This window comes from Miniopterus natalensis, chromosome 15, assembly GCF_054644295.1.
Source record: "Miniopterus natalensis isolate mMinNat1 chromosome 15, mMinNat1.hap1, whole genome shotgun sequence".
In the NCBI taxonomy this organism is placed as follows: Eukaryota; Metazoa; Chordata; class Mammalia; order Chiroptera; family Miniopteridae; genus Miniopterus; species Miniopterus natalensis.
The window spans coordinates 23714550-23741305 of NC_142095.1; the positions used below are offsets into that span (position 1 = coordinate 23714550).

Sequence of the window (26756 nt, forward strand, 5' to 3'; positions counted from 1 at the left end):
TCAGAGAAGAGCTAAAAACAGATACAGACTCTGAAGGATGACAGATAAAGATACATCCCAGGCAGAGGGACCCAAAGATACATCCCAGGCAGAGGGACCCTGACAGTTAAAAGGATGGACATGGCCTAATAAGTGCATCTGCTTAGCTGGTGTGGAGGGTTTATGCAGATTAAGGAACAAGCCCAACCCTGAAGGGTCTTCAAAGTCAGATTAGGAAGTACTGATGTACATTGTTACTTACTGCAATTATTACACAATAAAGACATACCCGGCAACCATCTAATAAATCTTCAGGTACTTGAAATGCACTGACATCCAGATTTTCTAGATTTTCAAGCGCAGGCTCCACTTTGCTATGAAGAATGGAATTATATATCGATTCATTTACGCAACTTGCACTGATGTTGGAAATATGACTGACATCTGAAAGAGTACGACCTACATATTAAACAAAGATGTAATAACTTTATGACAATAAAATAACTGTGATCACATGTTTTCCTACAGATTAAAGTTTTCTTATACACACAGGGCTATGAACAACCTCCAAAGTTAAGATTCAAGTATTTTTATTGAAATCTTGGTGGCAGAGTATAAAAAGTGAAGATAAAACTAAGGTTCATATTTTATTTAAATGAAAACCTATTTAATATATTTAACAGTGGCTTGCTTTTAATAAAAATGTGAAGTTGCTGGCTTTAGGTCCAGTAAGCTTATATTTGAAAAAAAGTTTATAAATACTTGCCAAATTGCCAACATGTAACCTACAAAATAGAAACGGTTTTAAATTTTGTATGAAATGATCTATAACAACTGCAGCAAACTAATAAAGGAAATGCACTAATATTTGCACATCAGTCAAGTTTTAAAAAATTAAGTTTTTAAGTCTTTGTTAGTATTCTTAATTTCTTTAATCATTTTCTGCATTATATCAAGGTATGAAAGAAAGTATGCATTCATTATAAAAAGGAGTATCAGGAGTTTTGAACTAATTTTTCATTCAATTATTATACAATTATACCTGGAAGCATAACTGTATAATATGCTTAATGTATAATAATTATACATTATTATACAATTATGCCTGGGAGTAGAGCAAGAAAAGATGGAATTCCCTACTATATTTCACTGATCCTATTAACAAACCAAGTCTTACACAGAAAACTGATAGCTTACTTTAATCCCAATGGGACTTACTATTAACTGTGTTGATCTGGCCAGCAGGAGTTGAAGTATCAGGCACAGTGTTTGTTCCTGGTCTAGGCTCTGTCTTGTATATGGATTCATCCTGACAAAAACCTTTCTCAACACTGTCAAAAAACCACTGTGTGGTCACACAGTGTACATTCCATCGCTTGGCACATTCATATTTTTGACCTATCATGTTCATTATGAAAGAGAGAAATGCAAATCATTAAACTGTCTTGGCAAAAATATTCAAATTTATGATAGGTTATTAAAAAAACCCACCTGAGACAAAATTAAAGTTACCAGTAATTACTCTCACTTTTAAATATACACATATGCTATATGAGGAGGTGTATCTCTTACAAAATTATAGAGACAGAGGCAACTATGGGGTAACTGAAATATTAGACTTGGTTTCAGTATAGCCTCTATAACTTAATCTTTTTTTTTTTAATATATGTCTTTATTGATTTTAGAGAGAGGGGGAGAGAGCGAGCGATGGAAACATCAATGATGAGAGTCATTGATGTGCTGCCTTCTGCACGCCCCCGACTGGGGATCAAGCCCACAACCCAGGCATGTGCCCTGACCCAGAATGGAACCGCGGTCTCCTGGATCCTAGGTCGATGCTCAACTGCTGAGCCACGCCCAGCAGGCATCACTTAATTTCTTTAAACCGGTTTCTTTATCTGTAACGTAGGTTTAACTCACATCATTTTAATAAGACTGCATAAAACAACTGTGAAAATTGCAAATGTTTGCAATATAAAAAAATATCAGCTTTTGAGTAGACTACTCCGATGTCATCAGATTCTACTTGAAGTCCAGGATAAATATGCAGATAGATAAGTAAATTATATTAAAAATACATAGCCCTGGCTGGTGGGGCTCAGTTGGTTGGGCATCATCCCAAGCACTGAAAGGTTGCCAGTTCTATTCCCAGTCAGGGGACATGCCGGGTTGCTGGCTCGATCCTCAGTGGAGGGTGTGCAGAAGGCAGCCAATCGGTGTTTCACTCTCATATCAATGTTTCTCTCTCCCCTTAATAATCAATAAAAAAACCTTAAAAAACATATATACACACACACACATATATAGAACATTTTATTGCCTTAAAAATATTTTAACACAATGTATTTTGAACCAGTATCATAGAGAAATTAAGGTCAACATCTAATAAAAAAAATAATGTGAAAGGTGTTTTTTTTTTTTACATGCTTGAGAGCCAAGAAATGAACTACCTTCAGAGTAAGAAAATATCAATAGCAGTTACCAACTCTACTTACAATCATAATATCATAATTAGCCATACCCAAAATTCTGACTTAAGTACAATTACCAATTTTAACAATATTTTTCTAATTTTATTTCCTATCTAGGTAGCTGAGGAAAACACAGTATAGATATAATAAGAGATAATAAAAACATTAATAAAATTTTCTCTCATCAACTTGAATATATTTCAAGGGTATTGGTAAAAAATATCCTCCAGAATAAAGGTTATAGAACACCAACATTAATAGCAATTTTAAGGAATTCTTCTTATTGGTAATATATTTTTCTTTTTTTAACTGCCCCATTTTCTGCAAAGCATATCTTCAAGTTAAAACTTATAGTTCATTCATTAAAGCTGATTCATTCAATTAAAAACTGAGCCAAGCCTTTAACATGTCATTAAAGAAAGAAATGTAATTCAGCTACATCTACTAGCTTTCTTGTTATCCATCCAAATTTCTTGTCTCTTAAGTATTTGGTAACTGTAGGGGACTTAAAAAAACACACAAAAGATTGGATAATAAATTTAGATAAAACACCACTGTAAATTTTTTTTTTATATCTATTGAATGACCAGAATAAACACTAAGACAGTAATGGAATTTTTCTACAGACTGTGACCCAAATTATCTTTGTAAGATTTTAGGGGGAAAAATATCATACTAGATTTATGACATGTCAGAAGCAAAAGCTATTCTATAAAAAAAAAATCTCAAAATGTTAAAAAGTAGAGAAATTTTTGCATTTACCCATTTGGGAAATAGTTTTACCTTTTGGTTCTTGCACGATGAGGTGTGTACATTCATTCATTTTCAATTGTCCCATATATTGACCTCCATGCTTAACTGTGAGCTGCTGAACTGACTTCCTCTCTAAGCCACACAAGCCAGTCACACAGATTATGCAACCAAGAAAAATAGGACACTTGAAGTCTTCCATGTTTATATCAGTATATCTAGTTATTGTACTGGGGAAAACAAATGATAAAAAGGAAAAAATGAACATATTAAATATACCAGTTTAAAATTTTCCAGAAGAATAAGGACAAACAGTATCACTAATGCTTTCATTTTTTAAGATTTTCTTAATTACTTTTAAGGGGAACTCACAGACACACTCAGAATTACACTAACTGCTACCTAGCTCGGCACTATGTCTGTAATAAAAAGTAGTGTTTCAGATAGAGTCTCTCAAAACTGTTTTAAGGGAAAACATTTCATTAACTCGAGTCCATGCTGGTCAAAGTGGTATATTTTCCAAAATTTTTAAGTCTGAATCTCTACTTTGGCTGCCTACTAGAAATACGGAATCTGTATCCTTTTATTATACAAATAATAATAAATAATTTGGGGCAGAAACCAACAAAAATACCGTTGTCATTCTGTTGCCATGCTAGGCAGATGTGCTGATGAAACAGTCAGGCTGGGAATGAGGGTGCCAACGTGGAGACATGATTAGGATGTACTGATGGTGTGAAAGACTGGATATATCCCTATTTAATTCAAACAGGGATTTTAGGGGAAATTCGACTCTTTCCTTGAAATAGGCTCTAAGCTTCACAGGCTGAGATGCTCTCCTGTTTCGCTCACTCCATATACCTACTGCCTAGCTCAGGCCAGGTACATAAAATGAGCTCAATTAATACTTACTGATCACATTCAGTACATATACCCACTTTGGAAGGGAATAAACTTCCAAAATGGCTCACTGGCTCTCCACATTAACACAGGGCACAGTACTGAAGGATAAAGCAATGCAAGATTTCCCCAACTATTCTACAAACATTACTTCTGAAACAATTTTATTACCAAAGAATTTCTTACCTTGTAACTAGTGTTAAACCCACACCCGTTCCACCTATCAACTGCTACCCCAATAAAAGCTTCTAGATTCCACTCTTTGTCTTCACTGAAGAAAATAATGACCCCATTTTTGTCCCTGAATGACAAATCCAAGGAGAAACCATAAAACCTCCCTCATGAAAGCCCACGATAAGCCAGAATGACTGAATGTATCACTTTTTCAAATCTAGAAAATATCTAAATGTCTTTCTTACTTCTCTTGTGACTTCTCCCACAGTGTTTTTACCCAAGAAGGAAGCAAAATTGGTTTCTTTAGATTTGCAGCAACTAAATATTTTTTGCTACCAACTTCTCCGGCAATAAGGTGAGTTACTGATACATTAAGGTCTCTGTATACGCGTCCACCCATCATTTGTACATATTTATGAACTTCTTCCTGTAGTCCCAAGAGAAAATATATTAATACTAAAGCAACTTCCCTTCTACTTTTTTATACAATATCCCATAAATATCTTGTTGCTGTTAGCTTGAATGCACAAATGTTTCTCACTATCATAAAGTTAAATAACCAAATTACATTTTGGAAGTAAGGTAAATATAAATTATAAAAAATTTTTATTTTTTTCAGTTTTTATTTATTGATTTTTAGATAGAGAGGAAGAGGGAGAGAGAGAGGAAAAGAGGGAGAAAGACATCTAATTTGTCGTTCCACTTATTTATGCATTCATTGGTTGCTTTCCATATGTGCCCGACCAAATATCAAGCCTGCAACCTTGGCATGAGAATCACCAACTAAGCTACCCAGCCAGGGCATAAATAAATTTTTAAATAACCTTTATACATTATTTTTCTAGGTTTATCTCTTTTAACTCCATGAAGTCATTAAATTATGTTGCTTTTTTTAAAAAAATGTTTTTACTTAGCTTTAGAGAAAGAGAGGGAGAGGAAGAGAGAGAAAACTTGATGTGAGAGAAACATCAACCAATTGCCTTCCATATGCACCCAGACCCAGGACCAAACCTGAAACCTGGGCATGTGCCCTGACTGGGAATGGAGCCAGTGACCTTACAGTGCACAGGACAATGCTCAACCAACTGAGCCACACCAGCCAGGGCACTATGTTACTTCTATGATAAACAATATATTTTAATTTACCATACATATTTTAAAATATGTAAGTTACATATATAACATGTATTATATATCTCAAAATCCTTTTTTTAAGGATTTTCCATCTATGGCGGAAAAATGTGATTCAAAAACAAATTCATTGACTATATAGGTAAAATGTGTTTCCTTTTAAATTAAAAAAAAAAAAACCCAACCACAAACAACAGCCCTAGCCAGTGTGACTCGGTTGGGTGCCATCCCGTGCACCAGGAAGTTGCTGGTTCAATTCCAGGTCAAAGGCGCATGCCCAGGTTGTGGGCTTGAACTCCAGGAGGGGTTATGCAGAAGGCAGCCGATCAATGTTGCACTCTCACATTGATGTTTCTCTTTCTCTCTCCCTCTCCCTTCCTCTCTCTAAAAATCAATAAAATATTCGAAACAACAAAAACTTCAATTAGCCAGTTTTCAATAAAAAAAAAATTCCACTGTATCCAATTTATTGAAAAATAAAAAAGATATACGTTGTTGTACACTGACTTTATTATAAGTCAAAAACACCAAGTGTAAGGTCTTTCAAATTATATTCTAAACTGAAAAATTAAGTATGGAAATACAGGCATATTGATCATATTCCTCAACACCTACCCTTTTGTCTTTTTCCAGGCTTGTACAAGATACAGTTACATCACTCATAACCATATTATAAACTGGATGTTCAGCTCTTGGGACGCATTGCTGGTGGTGCATACAAAATAGGACTACTTGAGGACCAACAATTCTGCAGCCAAGCTATAAAAAAAGAAAAAGTTTAGTGTAGGGAAAGAACTTCAGTCTTATAAAATTACATTTTGTAATATTTACCAATTCTTTATAGAAGTTGATGACCACCACACACAAAAAATCACCAAATTGTTATAAGAAAAGAAAAAAAGACCATTAGATAATTTCTCAGATACACCACTCATTAAATACACACATGCATACACATAAAAGCAAATCAAACAATGTAGGCTATCAAAAGAAATAAGCTCCAAGAGCCACACTCACTTAAAATTGCCACTGAAATTTTAATCTCTGAAACAAACACAATGTTAATAATAGGGGGGTATGAGTAAAAGTCTTATGCTATAATAATTAGGAAATATCCATATATACTTTTCAAATGAAGCATTCAATCAATGAAGCAGTTTAAAAGTTTTAAGCCTAAATAACCCCCCTCTAAAATACCTCTTATATCACCACAAAAAACATATAATCCTGGGCAGTTTCTACATTTGTTTTTTAATTATTAAATACTCTGTCTGCAACTGAGTCTTTCCAAGGAAGACCCACAAAGACTTCTTTTAAGATACTGCAGGTTACTAAATGACCTTTCATTTTCATTGATAATTAACACCAGTACATTCAAGTCACGCTAAAAAGCCTATAGTTGTGAAAGTCTCTGTGACACGATTGATTTAAATATCTACAGGGTAAACGATTATTATCTCTTGATCAGCCAAAAGAAAATTGAGTTTTTGATGCTACTGATTCTATCTAACAAGCAGTGTTATTTCCAAAAGGAGGGTAAGACCAACAATGCTTTTGGCAAAAGTGGGCACAGACCTCCCATAAATTGTACAGATACTGTATCTACCTACTCTTCTATGTTTTCTTCTCCTTCAAACAAGAATCACTTCTTTGTAATCTGGATGGAATTACAGCCCGTTTACTTTTATTTCAATGCTTCTCTCTTGTCCAGACACCAAAAAAGTAATGAGTCAGTAGACTCTAGAATCAACAAAAAGAAATTAAGATGGCTCACTGCTATATCAGCACCAAAATGCTTCCTTTTAGCATATGATTTTTCAGAGTCTGTATAAGGTACAGGTAGTAAAATTCTACCTGCAAGAGCACACAGGAAAGACAGTAAGTAACCAAGCATTATGTTGAGGTCTTTCCTACTCTTTATTTCTCCCTGAAATATTCTGCAATCACACCGAGTTTAAGTACAATAGAACTCCATCACTAAAATGCTTCATTACTGCCCTGGCTGGTGTGGCTCAGTTGGTTGGGCATCATCCTGTGCACCGAAAGGTTGCTGGTTCAGTTCCTGGTCAGGATACATGCCCAGGTAGGCAGTGTGCAGGAGGCAGCTGATCGATGTTATGCTCTCACATAGATGTTTTTTTCTCTCTCCCCCTCTAAAAACCAATGTGTATGGGTTAAAATTAATTAAAAAATAAAATGTTCCCTTACTATAGGGTTCACTTATACTAAGCCAAGTTAAATCCCCTGAAATATAAAAATTACATATTAACAAAAGCTTATTATACCATAACTAGGCTTTAAAAATATTCTGGTCTCCCCAAACCAGATTCCTCTGTATTCATAATTTGCATAATACTTCATGATCAATAAAGAACTCACGTCACTGAAGCAAAAACAAACCAACACACACTACTGAAGGAACACATTATAAGTTAGCAAACCTTTTTGAGGTGATCAAAGACACCACCACTGAAAGGGTCACAGATATAAAGTGATCTATCATTCTCCTTTATTTTCAAGGCCTCTTCTTCTGTAATAATCTGAAGATATTCTTCTGACTGGAACTCTTTCATTGACTGAAAGAAAAAAATGAAAATAATATTGCACCTGAAATTGTCACCTGCAGTTTAAGTCCTATGAACTCTACCTTCAAAATCCATCTCAAATCTAGCCTTTTCCCTGTTGGAAGCTACCATCACCTCTCACCCAGACCTCTGCAAAAGTCTCTAAAGTGATTCCTTCTCCCTCCTTTGCCCGAAATCTATTCTCCATGCAACAGCAAGTAATCTTTTAAACAGTATAAATCAGGTCATGTAACTCTCTGCTCAAAAATTCCAACGGCTTCTGAGCACACTGAGAATAAAATCCACATTTCTTATGATGGCTTACAAGACGATAAAGTCTGGCCCTTGCCCATCTCCCTGCCCTCACTTCTACCTCTCACCTGCCTTGCTTTTTCTCTAGCCACTCCAGCTTTCTTGCTACAACTCGAAAAAGGTAGGCATGACCTCATTCAGAGGCTCTGCTCTTGTTCCCACCGCCTGGTCTTCACCAGACTCGATCCCTCGCTTCAGTCAGACCTGGTCAACTGTCACCTCCTGTGAGATGCCTTTCCTTATCACACTTTCTAAAATACCCTTTCCCTCCAGTCTATGTTATGAAGAAATAACACTGATATTATGTACATATACAGAGTTTTTGTCTCTCTCCCTTAAAAAAAAAGTTTCATGATCTTGTTTGCCACCATATCCTGACACCTGGTAAGCACTCAAATATTTTCTGAACAAATTTTGCAGTCCTTATGTTAAATAAATACCATGATCCTTTAAAAATGATTAAATCAGATCATGCCATTGTTCTGATTAAAACCCTCCAGTGGCTTTCTATCTTACTGAAAGAAAAAGCCAAAGTCCTTACAATGGCCCACAAGGCCCCACTCCCTGAAGCATCCCTTAATAATTCTTCATCCCTTGCTCATCACACTACAGCTACACTACTGTTGGCTAGACACTGCAAGCACATTCCCAGGGGACTGTTTTCCCTCTGCCTGAAACCCTCTTCACCAGGTATCCACACAGCTAACTATCTCAACTCCTTAAGTATACTCAAATATCTTCTCCCTAAAGGATACCCCGATCACACTCAACCTTCCAGTTTCCTCCTCCCCCAACAAACACCTTTCAGACCCTTAACTTGTTTTGCTCTTTTCTCTTCCCATAACACTTAGCACACTGTAACATACTATATAGTTTACTCATTTATCAGGTATGATTAATGTCTATCTCCTGCCAGGATAGAACGTAAACTCTGAGAAAGTAGGCATCTTTGCCTGCTCTGATCACTGATGTATCCCAAGTACAGTACTAGAGCAGTGCTTATCAGACATGGACACTCAATAATTACTTGCTGAATGAGTAAACCTGAAGGAAAACCCTGCTACAACAGAGCTTCTTAAACTTGAATGTACACAAAACTCACACTGAGGATTCTAACTGGTAAGTCTGAGTTGGGGCCCAAGTTCTGCATTTATAACAAACTCAAGCCATGCTGATGTTGCATGGGGTCTGTAAGCAGCAAGGCTCCACACTACCCCTAGATTCTCCCATATTACACTATGCATAGTGAAATATACTTTTAACAATTCACCTACTAACCAAAAAATGAACTGTAACCAGTACAGGGCAACTTAATTCCCAAGAATAGCAGGTCTGCCACTTTCAATAGAAATATCATAACAGATTTAAAGCACCCCAAAATATATAGTGATATACTTACATTAATTCAAAAATATGTAGCAATAATATATCTATGTTAATGGAGACTACAGTAAAACTATGTATTATAAAAATAAAATAACTATTACTAGGACATAAAAGCCCAATAAATGAAAAACTCTAAAACCAAGAAAATAAATTCAAAGCAACAAACAAGGTGTTTTCAGCTGTTCTTACCTCAAGAGCTTTAAGAAAGCATTCGGAATTGTCTGGAGACTTTAAAAACTTCACAAAAAACGGTTCTTTGTCATTGTTGGACATTTTTGAACTGCCAAAATAAAGGAACCATTAACAAGAACAAAAAGACATCACGCATGACATTAAATGCTTTAAGTACCTATTTTTTCTGCGCAGACAAGAATGCCTAGGGACAGGCCCTTTGGCCTTGCCCGTGAATTCATCCACTTCGTTTGTAAGAAACGCTGGAATGTGGGCAAAGTCAAGGAAAAAGCCGACAACACCAGCCCTTGCAAGTCTGAAAATGAACTCAAGGTCCCTAAATTGAATACGTTAGGGGCCTTTACCATGGGGCTCGAAGCCCCCTAAGCCCATGAACAATCAATTGCATTTAGCTTAAGGGCGCACAGCACGGCTCGGTCTGCGGGGAACCCAAAGCCCTCGAGGTCGGTTCAGCCCTTAATACAGTACATGGGCTTTAAACATAAGCGTGCAAGCCAGGCAGCAAGGTGCTGCGGCCTGAGAGGCGTTACGCCCTTGCTCCCCACTCCCGGGGGAGGCCCGACTCCGGGCCCCGCCGCAGCCCCCCTCTCCCCGGCGTCCAAGTCCCACCCGCCGGTTACGAGGGAAGGACACGAGGGCCGCGGAGGCCGGAGGAGGGGTCGCCACCACTAACCGCGGCCGGGAAGGAGCGGGGTCTTCTCTCCGCGCCTCACTCACCTCGGTGGAGCCCGGGGATTTGGGGGCGGCGAGTGGGGGCGCGCGCGGCCTGCGGGACAGCGGCTGGGGTCGGGCGCCAGCCCGGCGCACACCCGCCGCACCCGGCGGCGCCCCCACCCCGAGACGAACGCAGGACCCGGAAGTCGCCGAGGCCCCGAACTGACTTTCGCGCCAACCGCGCGGACGCGCTGACCTTTTCCGGCGGAAGTGACATCGGCCGCAGCTGCGGGAGGAGGGTGGAGTCGGCCGCGGCGGCGGCGGGCGGCGGGCGGCGGGCGGCGCCTTGCACCGAGCCGGCTTTTGGGTTCCGGAGAAGAAGGTTTGGGTCGGATGCCCAGGGGTTTCGGGTTTCGGAGGGCGGCCCTGCGCTCCGGTTGGCCCTGCACCCACTGCTCAGGCGGTGGGGCCGCAGGGCAGAAGTACCTTCGAGAGGGTTCTAAAACATCCAGATGTAAAGCAAAAAGCCAGGGGAAGAGAGCGTCCCCTCGGTAAAAATTTTACACCTGCCCCAGGCCGGGCAGCGCGTGAGCAACCATGTATTATCATCCAAAACAACTCTGAGGCAGATAGTGGTGTTTTCCAAAGTCACACAGTTAAGTGGCAGAGTTAAGATGTTAGCCAAGTCTTTTTGTTTTTTTGCATTTATTTTTCCCCATCACCATTTATCCCCCTATACCTTCTAATACCTCCACCCCGTCTCCACACACCCGTCACCACACTGTGGTCCGTGTCCACAGGTTCCTCCTCTTTTTCTCTTTTTTGCTCAATCTCTCCACCAGCCCCCACCCCCAGCTGACAGCCTGCTCTCTATGATTCTATTTTGCTTGTTCAGTTTGTTCATTAAATTCCGCACATAAGTGAATTCATATGGTACTTGTCTTTCAGTCTTTTGACTTGTGAATGAAAAAGGGGTTTCTATGGAAAGTAACCTCACAGAGTGATCGGATCATATATTCCTAACTGGGCAGGTCATGCTGGGTAGTCCAGCCCCAGGCATACAACTTCAGTAAAAAACTTATCTTTAAGGAAGCCCTGTCCATTGTTTCTGTGCATCTAGGTTAACACGCCTTTGAAATGCCTTCTTTTAGGGCCCACCCTTTCAGATCCCTCCTTTTAAAGTTTGAATCTTAATTATCCTGTAATCTGATCTGAGCCTTGCTTTCTCCCACCTTCAGGTAATTTTCCTTACTTCCCCTCCTTAAATCTCGCATGCATAAAAGCAACTGCAAACTGTTAGCTACTCTCAGAAGCATTATCTCAGTCTAGTGCTATCTTGCTTCCAGGTGTATCCTGTTTGGCTAAAATACATTTTTACGAAAATTCTCTACAGGTTTGGACGTTCTTACATGGACAGACTCCACGGCCAGGGCTCTTTTCCTTGCAATTTAGCCGGGCGTGGCTCAGCAGTTGAGCATCGACCTAGGATCCAGGCGATTGGGGTTTGATTCCCGGTCAGGGCACATGCCTGGGTTGCGGGCTGCAGCCGATCAATGACTCTCTCATCATTGATGTTTCTATCTCTCTCCCTCTCCTTTCCTTGCTCTGAAATCAATAAAGATATATTATTTTTTTTTAAAAAAAAGAATATAATCGCTGCTTACCACAGCCAAGAGGGCCGAAGAGAAGAAAGATGTCACGATGACTAGAATTACATACTTACTGCAAAGGGGTCTTTGCCAAGATTGTCAGTGGCCCTCCCCCACTCTTCCCCCTTCAATGAGGTATTATCTTTCTCTGTAACTCCCTGAGTGTAGGGGAGATTCTGGGATGGAAACTAAAGTTCAGATGGCAAAGATCAGGGAAAGAGGAGGTAAATCGGGACTGCAGAGCCATGACTTGTTCATAATGAATGACAAATGGCTTAGATAATGTTTCTTATTTTATTCTTGATTGAAAAGCTCATGATTTTGAATTGAGTAACGTGCATTTAATGCCACATACCGTGATTGTTTTTCTTTTCTTTTTAGCGCCTAAAGATGGCAATGAGCAGCTTGGGTCTAAGTGTGTGAATATACCCAAGCAAAGTGAGTCAGAATCAGTAACACTACGGCTCAAAGGTAAAGACCTTTCGTTGTCAGGGACAGGATGAGGAAAGCCTTAAAAATAAAGTTACTGGCCCTATTCAGTTTGCTCAGTGGTTAGAGTGTTCGCCTGCGGACTGAAGGGTCCCGGGTTCGATACCAGCCAAGGGCACGTACCTCAGTTGCATGCTCAATCCCTAACCCTGGTCGGGGTGGGTGTGGGAGGCAACCAATCGATGTGTCTCTCTCACATAGATGTTTCTCTCTCTCTCCCCCCCTCCACTCTCTCTGAAAAGCATAAAAAAATAAAGTGATTGGAGTTGTTTAAAAAAAAAGAGGATGCTACAGTTAATTGTTAGGGAGCAAGTCTGCCGTGAAGCTGTAACAACAATGACTATTTGTGGGGTATTTTACAGATGACAGGACTCCTGCTTGCACTATTTCTGTTTCCTTTTCTCAGTAATCCTCTAGTATGTGGGCATCATTGTCCCACAGTATGTAGATGGGGAAAGTGAGGTTCAGGGACTGTCACTTGACCAGCACCACACAGCCAGGAAGTGGCTGCACCTGGGCTTGAGAAGAGGCGGCCTGACTGGAAACCCTGTGCCCTTTCTGACCAATCATACTGCTCCTTGTCACATGCCCATCTCTGCCTGAAGGTCAGCACTGGGGTAGGAGCTTACTCCTGACATTTCTGGAGATGCGTGGAGGCCTCTTGAGAGAAGGAGAGTCACAGATGCCACTACTGAAGATGAAAATGAAATCAACCCTTTAGTTTTTAGCCAGCTGGATTTGAATAGCAGGGGAGTGAACCTCATCTTTGGAATAGGAGACCAGGTGACAAGTTCTCCCATCTGTGTCTCCATATAAGCAGAAAGGGTCTTTGTCTGGGAATACCTAATCTTGGGCATTAGCTAAAGCAGTGGCTCTCCATCTAGTGTAGTACCTGGACCAGATGCACTGGCCTCAGTTGGAAATGAAAATTCTTGGGCCAGACCTCAGGCCTGCAGAGTTGGGAGCTCTGGGGGTGGGTCCCAGCATTCTGTGTTTTCACAAATCCTCCAGGTGATTTTCATGCACGTTAAAGTTTGCGTGAACAGCAGTCGGTTAGGAAAGGGTGACAGTGGTTGTACCGGTTGTGGCTAATAAAGATTTGGTGGAAGTGGAGAATAGCTGTGATACGCCCTCAGGTAGCTGCCTCAGAAGGAGGAGTCATGGGATTAACTTTCCCCTCCTCTCTTCTCCCTGGCATTCAGGGTCACCTCCCTATTTCTTTAGCACTTTTTCACCTAGAACCAGACACTCCAGACCGTACTTGGGGGATTAAAGGGAACTATATTTATGTATTTGTAGAATGAAAAACCACAGGAAACAAATATGACAAAACAGTTACTTTTAAAATATAGGTGATGGGAATATGTGTATTTCTTGATGTATTTTGCTACATAGGTAATATTTCCCAAAATTAAAAAAATAAACTAAAAATAGTTTTTTGAGAGTTTTATATTTGTTTTCCAGTGCTATAGATGAATGAATATGTATAAGGGATTATAGTTTAAAATGAAATCAGTAATCTTTATTGCTGCAGAAATAGTCTTTGCAATGGCTAAACATTTGTTTATACTGTTGTCTTCAGTAACGTGGAAGGTAAAACAGGCCTGCTGAGTCTGCTGAGGGGGAAGGGAGGAGGTAAAATAGAATGTTAGCAGCACATGTTGGTACTGGCTGCGTTTAATTAGGTATTATAAGAAAGAGAACAAGCTCAGGGTAGAATTGGCTTTGTTTGCAAGCAAAAATAGAAGGGAATTTAAAAATCTAAAAATGTGAGATTTTGTAAGCTTGGAAAAGCTGGCTGCATCTGGGCCCTAAAAATGAGATATGCCCGCAAGAGGTTTTGAGCAACAAATGGCCATTACAACCCATCCATGTGGAAAAGATCTAGTTAAGAGTATGGTCCTCGCACCCAAGCTGGGTAAGCACCATCAATAGAGAGAGAGGTATGGGACCAAGGATAGCAATCAGGCTTGAAAATTAGTTTGAGAGAGAACTGTGGAGTGGCTGCTGTTATAGGGGAAACAGCTCTACCATGGCTTCCTGGCAACTTTGCACATGTCCATATGGGCAGAGGTTAGAATTGCCGCACCACTGAGCCTTGGCCAAACAGCGTGTGGTCCTGCTGGAACATGAGAGGATGGGAGGCCTCTGTGGAACTGCTAGCTAAGAGGCCACCTCTGTCTCGTCTTCCTGCCTCCCCCAGGAGGCTGTTCTCAGTTTCTCCTAGCCTCCCTCATTCTGATGAGGTATAGGGCTTTCTGCACCACTCCCCTCAGAATAGACCTGCAGAATATAAAACCACTTAGCTGCTATCTATATTTGGCTCCTCAGCAGAGGGGTTTCCCACAATTCACGTTGCAGCCCCTTGCATTTCAGTGTTATCTTCTTTGGTGTGTGGGTCAAGGAACCAAGGAGCTGGCACCTTTGGCTTCTTCTTTTGCTCTCTATGGTAGTAATAATCTAAATCTAAAATTGTCTCATGTGTCTTCACTAGTCTAATAGCCCTTAACCTTATGTGTGAGGTTGACAACTACCACATGAAACTGAATGGAAGCAAATAGATCTGAAAGTTATTTAAGTTTTGAGATAATTGCTTTGTGGAGGAAACCAGGAATGTGGAGTACTCAAACTGATACAGTCTTCAATCTTGCAAAGTAGGAAGTGGGTAAAAAATCATTCAGCCCCCAAGGAGCACAAACTCCTCAGTACCATGCAGATATGGCAGGAGAGGATAATGGAAAAGGAAGACCCTCCCAGAATGAGGTGCTAGGGACCTTGGGGAGCAATGAGCAGAGGAGCTACTTTCGCAGAGTGAATCTGAACCTAATCAGGCAGAGGAACCACCCAATGCCTGCCCAGTAGGACTTCAAAATTGATGCTCACCAGCAACAGCTATGGGTTTTCACTCCTCCCCTTTCTGAAAGGGAGTTTTATTGTAGTTATTTCGTCCCTGTTCCACCATTGTACATCAGGTACGCAATTGTGGGGGAGGGGGGTGCTGGCAGCAACTTGTGTTTTTAGCCTACACGTCGCTGGACCATATGGTGGACTCTGGTAGAGACCGTGCAGCAGAACTTTAGTATCCCACACATATCCCCTAAACCTTACCACTCCTAAGCACACTGGGAAACTTCCATCTGCCAGTATTTGAGTTTCTTTGCATGAAGGCGTTCTCTGGCACCAGGAGTCTGCTTTGCCGCCTGCACTGTAGACCAGAAGGTGAGAGGATTTATGACCTAAAGAAAAACCCCTCAAACAATGTCAGGAATTGGTGTTCAAAAACTCTTGATTGCATGCCCCTTGGATGGGATATTCTGCCGTGGCTCTCAGAGTTTCCCCAGTGGAATTAAGTTCCAATCTCCACAGTGGTAACTGACTTGTTAGTACATCCTTTGGATGCTTTCTTTTCCTTGTCTCACTTCCCCATTCTCCTACCTGTGTTTACTTACTAAATAAAACACTTGAAAAGTCTTTTCAGGGGGAACTCAAACTAAGACAAAAGACCCAAGAGGTGTGCCTCCCCTTCACAGTGTGTGTTGTTGTTGAGAAGTAGCTGCTCAGCCCAGGTTTCCAGCTGCCAGCCTCCTTGCACCTAGGTGGCGTCATGTCACTGAGTTATGGCTGATAGAATATAGGTAGAAGTAACTTTTATCTCTTCTAGGCCTGGTCCATGAAAACCTCTTGCACTACCTTCCACACTCTTCCATATTCTGGATGTCAATACCTAGGGCAATCTTGGAAGCCACAGGTTCAAAATGGCAGAGCCTCTCTCAACCTGGATCTCTGAATGACTGACCAGAGCTATGAAGGTGAACGTCTCACCCCTGCCTATCCAGCAAATTACCATCATTGCTGCCGGAGGACAACTTGTATTATATTAAACCATTGAGAGGTGGAGCTTCATTTGTTATGGATAAATCCTGTACTTGGCACGGTTTAAACAAGCATGTTACCACTTCAAAAAATATCTTTATTTCCACAAAGGCCCTGAGAAGGGGCAAATTCCAGAGGCCACATGGGGAAGAGCATGTTCTGCGGAGGCAGGCTGCCTCGTTTGAACGCTGGCTCTGACACAGACTAGTTGTCTGACCTTGAGCAAATTATGTAACCTCTGAGTTTCACCTTCTGGCACGAAATGGGGATGATAGTAGCATCTACTTCATGGGCTTACTATAAATTAATACTTGACAAGCACTTAGCTCAGTGCCTGATACACAGTCAATGATAAATTTACAAATTCCTAATTCCATTCTTGCCGTGAAGTCTTTTTTTGTATTTTAAAAATATGTTCATTTTGATTTTAGAGAGAGAGGAAGGGAGAGGGATAGAGAGATAGAAACATCAATCTCAGCTGCCTCCTGCATGGCTCCCACTGGGGATCAAGCCCGAAACCTGCGAAGGAATCAAACCAACGACCTCTTGGTTCATGGGTCAACGCTCAACCACTGAGCCACACTGGCTGGGCTTGCTGTGAAGTCTTTAAATTATTTCCTACAACACAATCTTCTAAACTTCTGTTCTGCTGTTGTGAGAGGTTGTTCCAAAGCAGCAGAGATGGCTTTAGCACTTTGGGTGTCCCTCCATGGCACTATGACTTTGTCCCTGTACATGGGAAGTTTTCAGAGTTTGCTCCATCCTGAGGTCAGAGGGCCCCTTGGCCCTTTGGGATTTGAGCTGTGTTAGCTTTAGATAGATGATTAACCTTAGGAGGCATGTTCACCTCTTGACCCTATTTGGTTTTTGTCCAAAGATCTGCAGAGAAGATTGCTCAACCCACTTTTGAGACAATCATTTATTCATTTATTTGGTATTTTTTGAGCCCTATATTATACCAGACCCTATTTTCCAACCTAGGATTGGCATATCGAACAAGAAAAATGTGATCTCGCCTGGCCAGCGTGGCTCAGCGGTTAAGCATCGACCTAGGATCCAGGAGATGGAGGTTCGATTCCCATCAGGGCACATGCCCGGGTTGTGGGCTCAATGCCCAGCAGGGAGTGTGCAGGAGGCAGCTGATCAATGACTCATCATTGATGTTTCTCTCTCCCTCTCCCTTCCTCTCTCTGAAATCAATAAAATATATTTAAAAGAAAAAAGAAAAATGTGGTCTCTGCCCTCATAGCACCTATTTCCTTTCAAAGGTATAAGTAAATGAAGTGAGAGCTAGAGCAGTTGTAAATGAGTACAGCAGCCCAGAAAATTCATTCACTCAGAAGTAATATACTAGGTCTTAAAAGATAAAGATGAAGAATTAGTAGCTAATAAAGCCCCCGTTGTGCTTCTGTCGTGATGACAGAGAACGTGCAGGAACTGTGCTCTTGTTTAGCGCATCTAGAAGATGTGGATAAAGCACCAGAAAACATTTACTTAAGAGCATTAGAGACTAAAGGTGCCAAGTTTCTGGGAAAGGGAAGGTAACACAGAGAGGTGAGGTGACGTTCTGCAACCACATTTTCCTGTGGGAATTCGCCACTTCTGGGCACAAGGCAAGAGGCGTCTGGCTTTGCCTAAGCAGAGGGCCCCTGCTAGCAGAGCTTATGGCAGTCTCAGGGCTGGAAAAACAGATGCAGAGGCAAGACTGCAATCAGAAGGGAGATGCAGAGAGCTAAGCCTGACAGATGACCGGTTTTCCCCTTAAGGTAGTTGGCACAATTTGAAGCTCCGTGGAATGAGAAGCAAAAAAGAAATTTCTACACCTTAGAGAGATCCTAACGACTATAGAGGTGTATTAGTTTCCTATGGCTGCTGTAACAACTACCACAAACTTAGTGCCGTAAAACAACACAATTCATTACCTCACAGTTCAGTAGGTCAGAAGTCTGAAAGGGGTCTTGATGGGAAAAATTGAAGGTGTCATCAGAGCTGTGCTCCTGTTGGAAGGCTAGACAGGAGAATCCATTTTCTTACCTTTGCCTGCGTTAGAGCTGCTCCCATTTTTTGGCTCATGGCCTCACTCCCTTTCATCTTCAAAGCCAGAAATGGCAGTCTTTTTTACATTGCATCACTCAGACACTAACTCTTCTGCTTCCCTCTTCTGCATTAAAAAAAAAAAGAAGAAGAAAAAAAGACCCTTGTGATTACATTGGTCCACTCATATAATCTAGGGTAAAAGTCACCTGATTAGCAACTTTATTCCATCTGCAACCTTAACCTCTTCTTGCCATGAAGCATAACATATTTATGGTTTGTGGGGTTAGGAAATGGACATCTTTGGGGGGGGGGCACCATCACAGCTGGCCCAGAGTAAGGGTAAACCCCTTAGCAGTCTCAGGTAAATCCCATGCCAGGGACCTCTTGATGGGTGTCCTGCCAAGGAGAAGACTCATTCATCCTTTCTTTTGTGGTGATGTTCAGCAGGGATTGCTGGTCTAGAGATTGCTTGAATCCCTGACCAGAAATATGCTAGCTCTTTCCAGCTCATAAGCAGATGAGCTGTGGTTAGCAGGGACCCCGACAGCCTCTCTGCACAGCATGGACCCTGTGTAACAGGCTGCCGTGCTTTTCTCAGTGGGCTCCAGCTGATCTCACTCTAAAGCCCAAAGGGTCACCTTAGAAACTAACCAGCTGTGAGAGGTCCCCTCCTCATGCCACCTTGCCCTAGTCATCTGGCACATAGAGAGGGACAATGTACATTTCTGGAAACTTAACTCTGTTGGCTGGAGGTGGTGTGAAGGGGGAGAAGAATGGTGGCAATCTTCCCATTGCATTGTCTAAGGATGCCCGTGACCTTGTGATTTACAAGCTCTTCTGACTCCCTCGGGACTATCTATGGCCTCAATGGAGGGCAGGATTAGTCTCTGCCGGAGGGATTAACTTTTCATGTCTTGGTAAGGGCTGAAACAAACAATACTGACTAGCAAAGATTCACCCTTTGAACACAAGAAGAGAGTGCAGAATGGAGTTTGGTGGGTTAAAGTAATAGATACACTTTAAATTCCATTATAACATATTCTTATGTTCCTTTTTTTAACTTTTTAAAAAATCCTTGTCTGAGGATATTTTTTCCATCGCTTTTCAGAGAGAGTGGAAGGGAAAGAGAGAAACATCGATGTAAGAGAGACACATCGATTGGCTGCCTTGCAACCGAGGTACATGCCCTTGGCCAGAATCGAACCTGAGACCCTTCAGTCCGAGGGCCGACGCTCTAACCACTGAGCCAAACCAGCCAGGGCACATATCCTTACATCCTTAAGGCCCAATTCTGAAGATGCTTTTATTAGATAAGTCTTGCTAGTTTGAATTATTACAGTGCCAGTCCCCAAACTAATTGAATAGAAGGTCTATTTAAAATGTATTCAGGGCAATAGGCTTGAACCAATCCTTTACACGAGAGAGCATCTAAATGGCCAATAAGCATAGCAAATGATGCTCAGCCTCATTAGTCATCAGATAAATTCAAAATTATAGTGCAAAACCTCCAACATTCCCACCAAAACAGCAAAAATGTGGAGCAACCAAACTCCTACATCTTAAAGTGGAAGTGTAAACTGGTTCAGCCACCTTGGACAACTGTTAGGCGCTATCTACTTAAGTTGAGCATACGTCTGCATTATGACCAAGCAATGCTCTCCCAGGGAAACACCCTGCAGAAATGCATACCTACATGCGCTAAAAGACATGTACTAGGATGTTCACAGCAGCACTCACTTCATGAGGGCCCAAACTAGAACCTACTATCCTAACAGGAAAGATACGTACGTAAAGAGTGCTACATACACAGCACGGGAAATGCACAGAAAACTGTTCACAATACAGACCAATCTTAAGAAGCCAGATACAGAATCATACCTATGTGCTGTACGATGCTATCTCAATAAAGTCCAAAAATCCACAGCATTAGTCTGTGTTGTTGGAAGTCAAGATACTGGATCTCTTTGTGGGGGGGATGGAGAAGGGCCTGAAAAGGCGCGGGGGAGCCCTTCAAGCTCTGTTCGCCTGGTTTCATGACACCGGTGCCGGTAGTCTATGCATGTGTTTGTTCACACGGTGACAATGCTTCGAGTTGTATGCCAGCATGTGTGAAGTTCTATGTATGTGTATTGTGCTTCAATAACAAGTTCTTAAACGTTATATAAATTCGGAAGACTTCCCCCAGGCGGAGCTCACTGACTTGGGGAGGCCTGGGCTGCGGGCTGCGGGCCGCAGGGGCGGGTAGAAGCAGCCCAGTCCGGGTGCTGTGCCTCACCTGATCTCCGCCTTCAGCAGAAGGGTGGGGGTGGGGGAGCCTTGTCATTTGGGGGAGGGGCGACTTCCCAGAGGGACCCGGAGTGGGCAACCGAGACGCTTTCGCAGGAAGAATCTGAGAATCTCTGAAGGCCAGGTTCAAAACGTTGAGCGTGCGTGCGCACATGCTTTCCCGGGGGAAGGGTCCACGGTTTTCACCCTGGGGTCTGCCCCCCAGTCCCGAGGAGTCTGTTAAAACCATGTAAGAGCTGCTTGGCGAGCTGAAGCCCCGGGGGTCAGGGCACGGGGCTCGCTCCCGTCGAATCCAGCCGGCTCCAGGGTTGCTTCGGTCGTACCTCCGGGGTACGGGCCCCTCGCACGGAGGTCCAGCCTCGAAGCTCCAGCCTTGCTGTTCGGGGCGCTGGGCCAAGGGGGGCGGCCTCGGGGCGGCGGGCTAGTGGGCGACGACTTGCTGTCCTCCAGCCCGGCGGAGGGCTCGGGCTGCTGGAGAGGTGCCCCGGGCAAGGCGGGGGTGTGGCGACGGAGATCAGCCCGGGGGGGGGGGGGGGGGGAGGTTGGCCGAACCCTCCGGAGGAGGCGGACCTGCTCCCCGCCCTTCCCCGGGAAGCCTGGTGAAGCCGGCGGAGGCGGGCAGGCCCCGGGGCGGTGCGCGGTTCCTGCGTCGGGGATGCGGCTCGCCGTGTGCGCCCTGCTGTGCGCGGGGGCGCTGGGTGAGTGCGCCCCCGGGCTGGGCGGGCTGAGCGCGGGCTCTGCGGGACGGGGACCTGGTTCCTGCCGAGGGTCAGCCGCAGCGGGACCCTGCACCCCCTGGGTCTGAGGAGCCACGAAGCAGCCTAGCGCCTGGCTGGCCCCAAAGTGCCTTCCGCCCAAGGTGCCGCCGGCCACCTGACCGACTTTGACCCCAGCAGAAGCCCCTTAGCGTAGGGCTGGGGTTCGCAAACAACGAGCAGCCGTCAAATCCAGCCTGCTGCCTAATGTTTTACAGCACCGGGATGAGCTAAGAATGGTTTTTACATCTTTGAATGGTTGAAAGAAAATCAAGAGAACAATAGTATTGACACGTTAGTTACGTGAAATTCAAATTTCGGTTCCATAAATAAAATTTTATTAGAACACAGTGTGTTCCTTTAGGTAAGTGCTGTCCATAGCTCCTTTCAGGCTTCAAGGGCAGAGCTAAGTGGTTTCCACAGAGACTGTGGCCCACAAAGCCTAAAATATTTACTCAGCCTATTACAGGAAAAGTTCATGATCTCTGGCCTAGAGGCTGTTGATCCCATTTACAGTGAAGGAAACAGGGACAGAGGAGAAGGAATTTTTATTATTATTAAGAGGGAGTAACAGAGAAGGTCACATGTCAAGTATGCTTGACTTGTCAAGTGTCTAACCAGAAGGATCTTTCCTGCTCTGAACGGTACACCACCCCCCATCCCTATGACACACCAGGAAGGTAGAGGAATGTAGGGGGAAAACCACCACCCTAAGATAGGATCCACCCAACACTCAGTGCTGGGTGACTCTAGGCTGCCCCTTGACCTCTCTGAGCTATTTTCCTCATTAGTTCAGTAGGAATTGCTTTTTCACAGTAAGTACACAGTTGTGGTGAAAGTGAAATGAGATAAAGTATCTAATGGCAGAGCTCTAGATACAGGTGAGTTATCACTGGTAAAAATCCTGCACATAAATGTAGGGGGCGCTATCCTGTGTTATGGGGTGGGCAGGGCTCTTGGCTGGGTAACTGTAAGGAAGGTAATGGTGCAAAGTCAATGAGCTCAGGCATGTGCAGAGCCCTCCCTGGCTCAACAACTGTTGTTTTTGCCAGCTCTGGTTCTGTCAGGCCTTAGGCTGTTTTAAATCATTTCTGGAGTAGGATATTCTTACTTAGCTCCCTACATAATCTGGGCAGGGCAGAGGAAGGAGAAGGCAGGAAAGACAAAGAGTGCTGTGGGGGGCCCTCCCTGACCCACTACTGCCACATAGGGCCTCACAGTGAGCTCCTCAGGCGCTGGGGAAGGCTGGAAAGGTAGGTCCAGCTGTGGTCCAGCTACCTACGGCCACAGGGAAATCCAGAGCCCAGCTCCCCTGGTCTGTCCAAATTCTTCCTGAACAGGGCAGTGTTGTTTGTTCTTTCTCCATCCCCTCTCCTGGCAATGTCAGGGGCTGACCAAAAGTTCATTTTTCCAATCAGCTGTTTACAAACCAGAGGAAAGAGCTGCCTCCCCTTCTCTTGTCCCCAGGCTCAGAACACAGTGGAACATGTACCCTTCATTGTTCATGGACAGGAGTGGGAGGAGGACAGGACAGAGGGGAGGTAGCCTTCAAGTCCCTTCAGAGGGTGCTGCTGTCTCTCCCACTGGAAGGAGACCTCTGGCCTTTCTCCCCTAGGGCTGTGTCTGGCTGTCCCCGAGAAAACTGTGCGATGGTGCACCGTCTCAAATCATGAAGCCAGTAAGTGCACCGCTTTCCGTGACAGTATGCAAAAAGTCCTTTCTGAGGCTGGTCCTCTTGTCGCCTGTGTGAAGAGAACCTCCTACCTTGAGTGCATCAAGGCCATCGCGGTAAGTCACTGCTGCCTAAAGGGGAGTGGAAGACAGTCCATCTTCCTCTTGCTCCTGGTGTTCTGGAACAATTCTGTACTCACACATAGCAGCTGATGTGTGGGGCAGTCAACCCCCACTGTTAACAAAACCACTTCAGAAATGGACATAGGAGTGGCCATCTTTAATGATTCTTAAAGCAAAATCCAACATGCTCTGAAACGGGACTGTTTTGAGGCCAGTTCTCTGAACTCAGGGGAAAAACAGGAATGTTTGCTATCAAAATGAGCATGTAACATTGTTTGGAAGTTCTCGACACATCATGGGAAGTAGATGAATGGTGCTCATCGGGAAGAGGGATACAGTGTCAGGATGACAGATGGTAGTGACCCCTTTGTTTTCTAGGCTTTCCATGATCCTCTTCACTGCTTCAGCACTCTTCCTGCTCATTTGAACCTGTGTCAGACCCTGGGCTGGCAATGGGGCTGCAGTGGTGAATTTAAACACACATGGTCCTTACTCTTGAGGAGCTTACAGTCTAGTGAGGAGAGAAGGAAAACACGCAAACAAGTAGACATGTAATTCCAAATTGGGTGACGTACAATGAAGGGGGAAAGTAGAGTGCTCTGGGAGCACTGGGTGTCAGGGACAATCTCCCTGAGAGGGAACAAGGAAGCTGAGACCCCAGGGATGAACACGGGTAAGCCAGGAGCCAAGGTAGAATACTCCAGGCAGTGAACAGCAGTGTGTGCAAAGGGCCTGAGGCAGGGGAGAGCTGGGCTTGTTTGAGTTGCTGTAGAGAAGCCAGGGTGACTGAGCAGAGGAAGCAGGAGGCTGGAAGGAGTGATGAGGTGGGAGAGGTAGACTCAGCAGATGGAGCTTGATTAACTCAGGGAATCAGTGATTTGGTACAAAAACTGGCATATTCTTAATTGAATCTCAGTTACTATCATGGCTTAATTATAACCCTTTAATTATGACATATGTTCAGCTTTGGTCTATGCATGCCCCTCTATATTTTTAAATATGTTAATAATATAAAATAATACTATCCACAAACCCACCACAAGTTCTCAAACTTCATTATTGCCTTCTTCTAGGACTACCTCTAGGACTACTTCTAGGGCTACTTTGCGGCAGCATTGGATCTATGGGAATGGTGCCACTTGGGGTGGTGGAATCCACTGGCCCTGCTTACAGTGGCCTATGTGTTACCCCCTTCCTGAGCAAACAGAATCCTGAGAATTTTCTGCCTTTTATTTTAGTTTTAAGACTTACATAGGTATGTGTGAATGTCCTTAAAGCCCCACTCCCCCATAAGGAGGGCTTCATAGTGACATCTGAGAAGACCTCGGCAGAGGGCCCAAGATAAAGAGGTCACCAAACCAAAGCACCTGGGTTCTCAAGGTAAACGTGTAAGAGCATTGGCCAGGCAGGAGGACCTGAGTAATTGAATGCAACCTCCTTCAGAGCCTGTGGTGCATGGGCTGTGCACCCAGTCTGGTGTGGGGAAAGCAGCTTTCCGCCACAAGATCTGCTAGTTAAAGCCTCTGTAACTCAGGTTGATCCTAAAAGATCACATGGAGGTTTCTGGGCCAAGAACCAGACTTCTCACTAGAGAAAAGAAACAATCCATTCCTTCCTCTACATGGGGGAAATAGGAATAAGGTGGCCAGATTCCCCCACCAGGGCAGTGGGGTCAACTGAAGCTTGGGTTAGTGTGTGGTCTGGCCAAGTAGATGTTTTTTCTGGCCCCGCCAGTCACCCTCACTCACCTGGGTGTAGGTGGTCTTTCCTAGAATTGTAGGCTTCATTGGTGTCTGGTCTGTTCCTTTTCAGGCAAATGAAGCAGATGCTGTAACGCTGGATGCAGGTTTGGTGTTTGAGGCGGGCCTGGCCCCCTACAACCTGAAACCTGTAGTGGCAGAGAACTATGGATCGAAAGACAGTAAGTTCTTCCTGGGGACCCCGGAGAGTTTGTGGCTGTTGCTCTCCTGATAGATGCTTGTTCTGTCCTGGTAGACTCTCGTCTTGTTTAGGCAGGTAATGGAGGAGTGAGTGGGCAATGTGGTGCCCTATGAGCCCCACAGGCACAGCTCAGAGCCTCTGTGACTTGGGGCGGGTTGAGGACTGGTGCTGCTGACACTGATCTCCTGGGCCAGGAAATGTGTTCCCTGGAGAAACAGAGCAGGGTGTGTACAGCCCGACCTGAACCATGAGAGTTTAGAGCTGTATACAGATGTCCCCAAGAACCACGGGTGCCTCATGCAGAGGAAAGACTACACTAGAGCAAACACTCGGAGTCCCAATAGCCTTGTGTCTTTTTCTGAGAGTAATCTGACTGTCCCTGGGCCTGTGTCTCTGGGTCCCAGGAAATACTTAGAGAAGAGTCAGGAATGTGGCCTCCAGTTTCCTTGTAGGCTTAGGTTGGTAGGTGTAGGCAGACAACCTGCACGGCCAGAGTAGGGAAAATCATTGGGGCACATGTGCACGTGGCTTTCTTGCCTGTGTTTGTCCCCTCTGTGGTCCTTTCCGTCCCTGCAAGCCTAGGAAAGTTATTGTGATCCCTCCCTTTCTAGGACCCAACCCCACAAAAGTGTGGCTTGTCCCTAGCCAGGAGCCCAGCAGTGATGAGCAATGTTTCCCTGAGGCCCAGGCTGCGGGTCTCCCATTCACTGTTTCTTTGCAGATCCACAAACCCACTATTATGCTGTGGCCGTGGTGAAGAAGGGCAGCGGCTTCCAGCTGAACGAGCTCCAAGGCAAGAAGTCCTGCCACACAGGCCTTGGCAGGTCTGCTGGGTGGAACATCCCCATGGGCTTACTCTACTGGGAACTGCCTGAGCCACGTGAATCTCTTCAGAAAGGTAAGCAGGCAGGGGGCTGCGTGTCCTCAGGCAGATGTCCCTTCTTTAGGTGCTACACAGGCCACCCTGAGCTCACTCAGACATGATCAGGTGGTCATGTGTGATAATTCTTGGGGTGGAGGTGGGAGGTTAACCCGCTTTAAACTGGTCAGGTCTACCACACCAGCAGCCCTTGGGACGTTTCAGCTGAGTCTGTTCTCTAGGCTCTCGACACCTCAGCAGAGGCTTTTAGGAGGAGTGGAAGGGGAAGGGCATCAGTCCTGACAGAGGGTTCAGGCAGGATCAGGGTCCCTGGGCCCTACTGTCCACTTCCCTGGGGTGCTTTCCTTTGTGTGGCTCATGTGTTTCCCATTCTGCTGGAGCATTCTCTGGTGGCCATCTGCTGGCCATGAGCTTGGCATGCACCTGTCCTGGTGGGTCTCATCTCCTGGGCATGGCTTCCAGGGGAGACGTCTGTCTGAGCTGTTCCAGTGTGACGAGGCAGGGAGGGGACCTGACAGCAACAAGAGACAGGCCTTGGC

The 26756-nt window shown here is 44.0% G+C and overlaps 2 protein-coding genes across 2 annotated transcripts in view; one reads left to right on the forward strand and one right to left on the reverse strand.

The window, feature by feature from the left end:
- Positions 1 to 9963, reverse strand: part of TOPBP1 (DNA topoisomerase II binding protein 1) — a 41617-nt gene extending 31654 nt beyond the window's left edge. The window contains exons 1-7 of the mRNA XM_016224367.2: positions 9857 to 9963; positions 7847 to 7981; positions 6021 to 6164; positions 4520 to 4701; positions 3234 to 3430; positions 1198 to 1377; positions 269 to 438 (exon numbers count right to left, since the gene is read on the reverse strand). Of these exons, the coding sequence (XP_016079853.2) occupies positions 269 to 438; positions 1198 to 1377; positions 3234 to 3430; positions 4520 to 4701; positions 6021 to 6164; positions 7847 to 7981; positions 9857 to 9940 (1092 nt within the window). The 5' untranslated portion in view covers positions 9941 to 9963. The remainder of the gene's footprint in view (positions 1 to 268; positions 439 to 1197; positions 1378 to 3233; positions 3431 to 4519; positions 4702 to 6020; positions 6165 to 7846; positions 7982 to 9856) is intronic.
- A 76-nt stretch (positions 9964 to 10039) lies between these two features.
- LOC107546066 (inhibitor of carbonic anhydrase-like) overlaps positions 10040 to 26756 on the forward strand; it is a 38107-nt gene continuing 21390 nt past the window's right edge. The window contains exons 1-5 of the mRNA XM_087825111.1: positions 10040 to 10148; positions 10346 to 10995; positions 23148 to 23390; positions 25209 to 25317; positions 26059 to 26235. Coding sequence (XP_087681237.1) covers positions 10040 to 10148; positions 10346 to 10995; positions 23148 to 23390; positions 25209 to 25317; positions 26059 to 26235 — 1288 coding nt within the window. The remainder of the gene's footprint in view (positions 10149 to 10345; positions 10996 to 23147; positions 23391 to 25208; positions 25318 to 26058; positions 26236 to 26756) is intronic.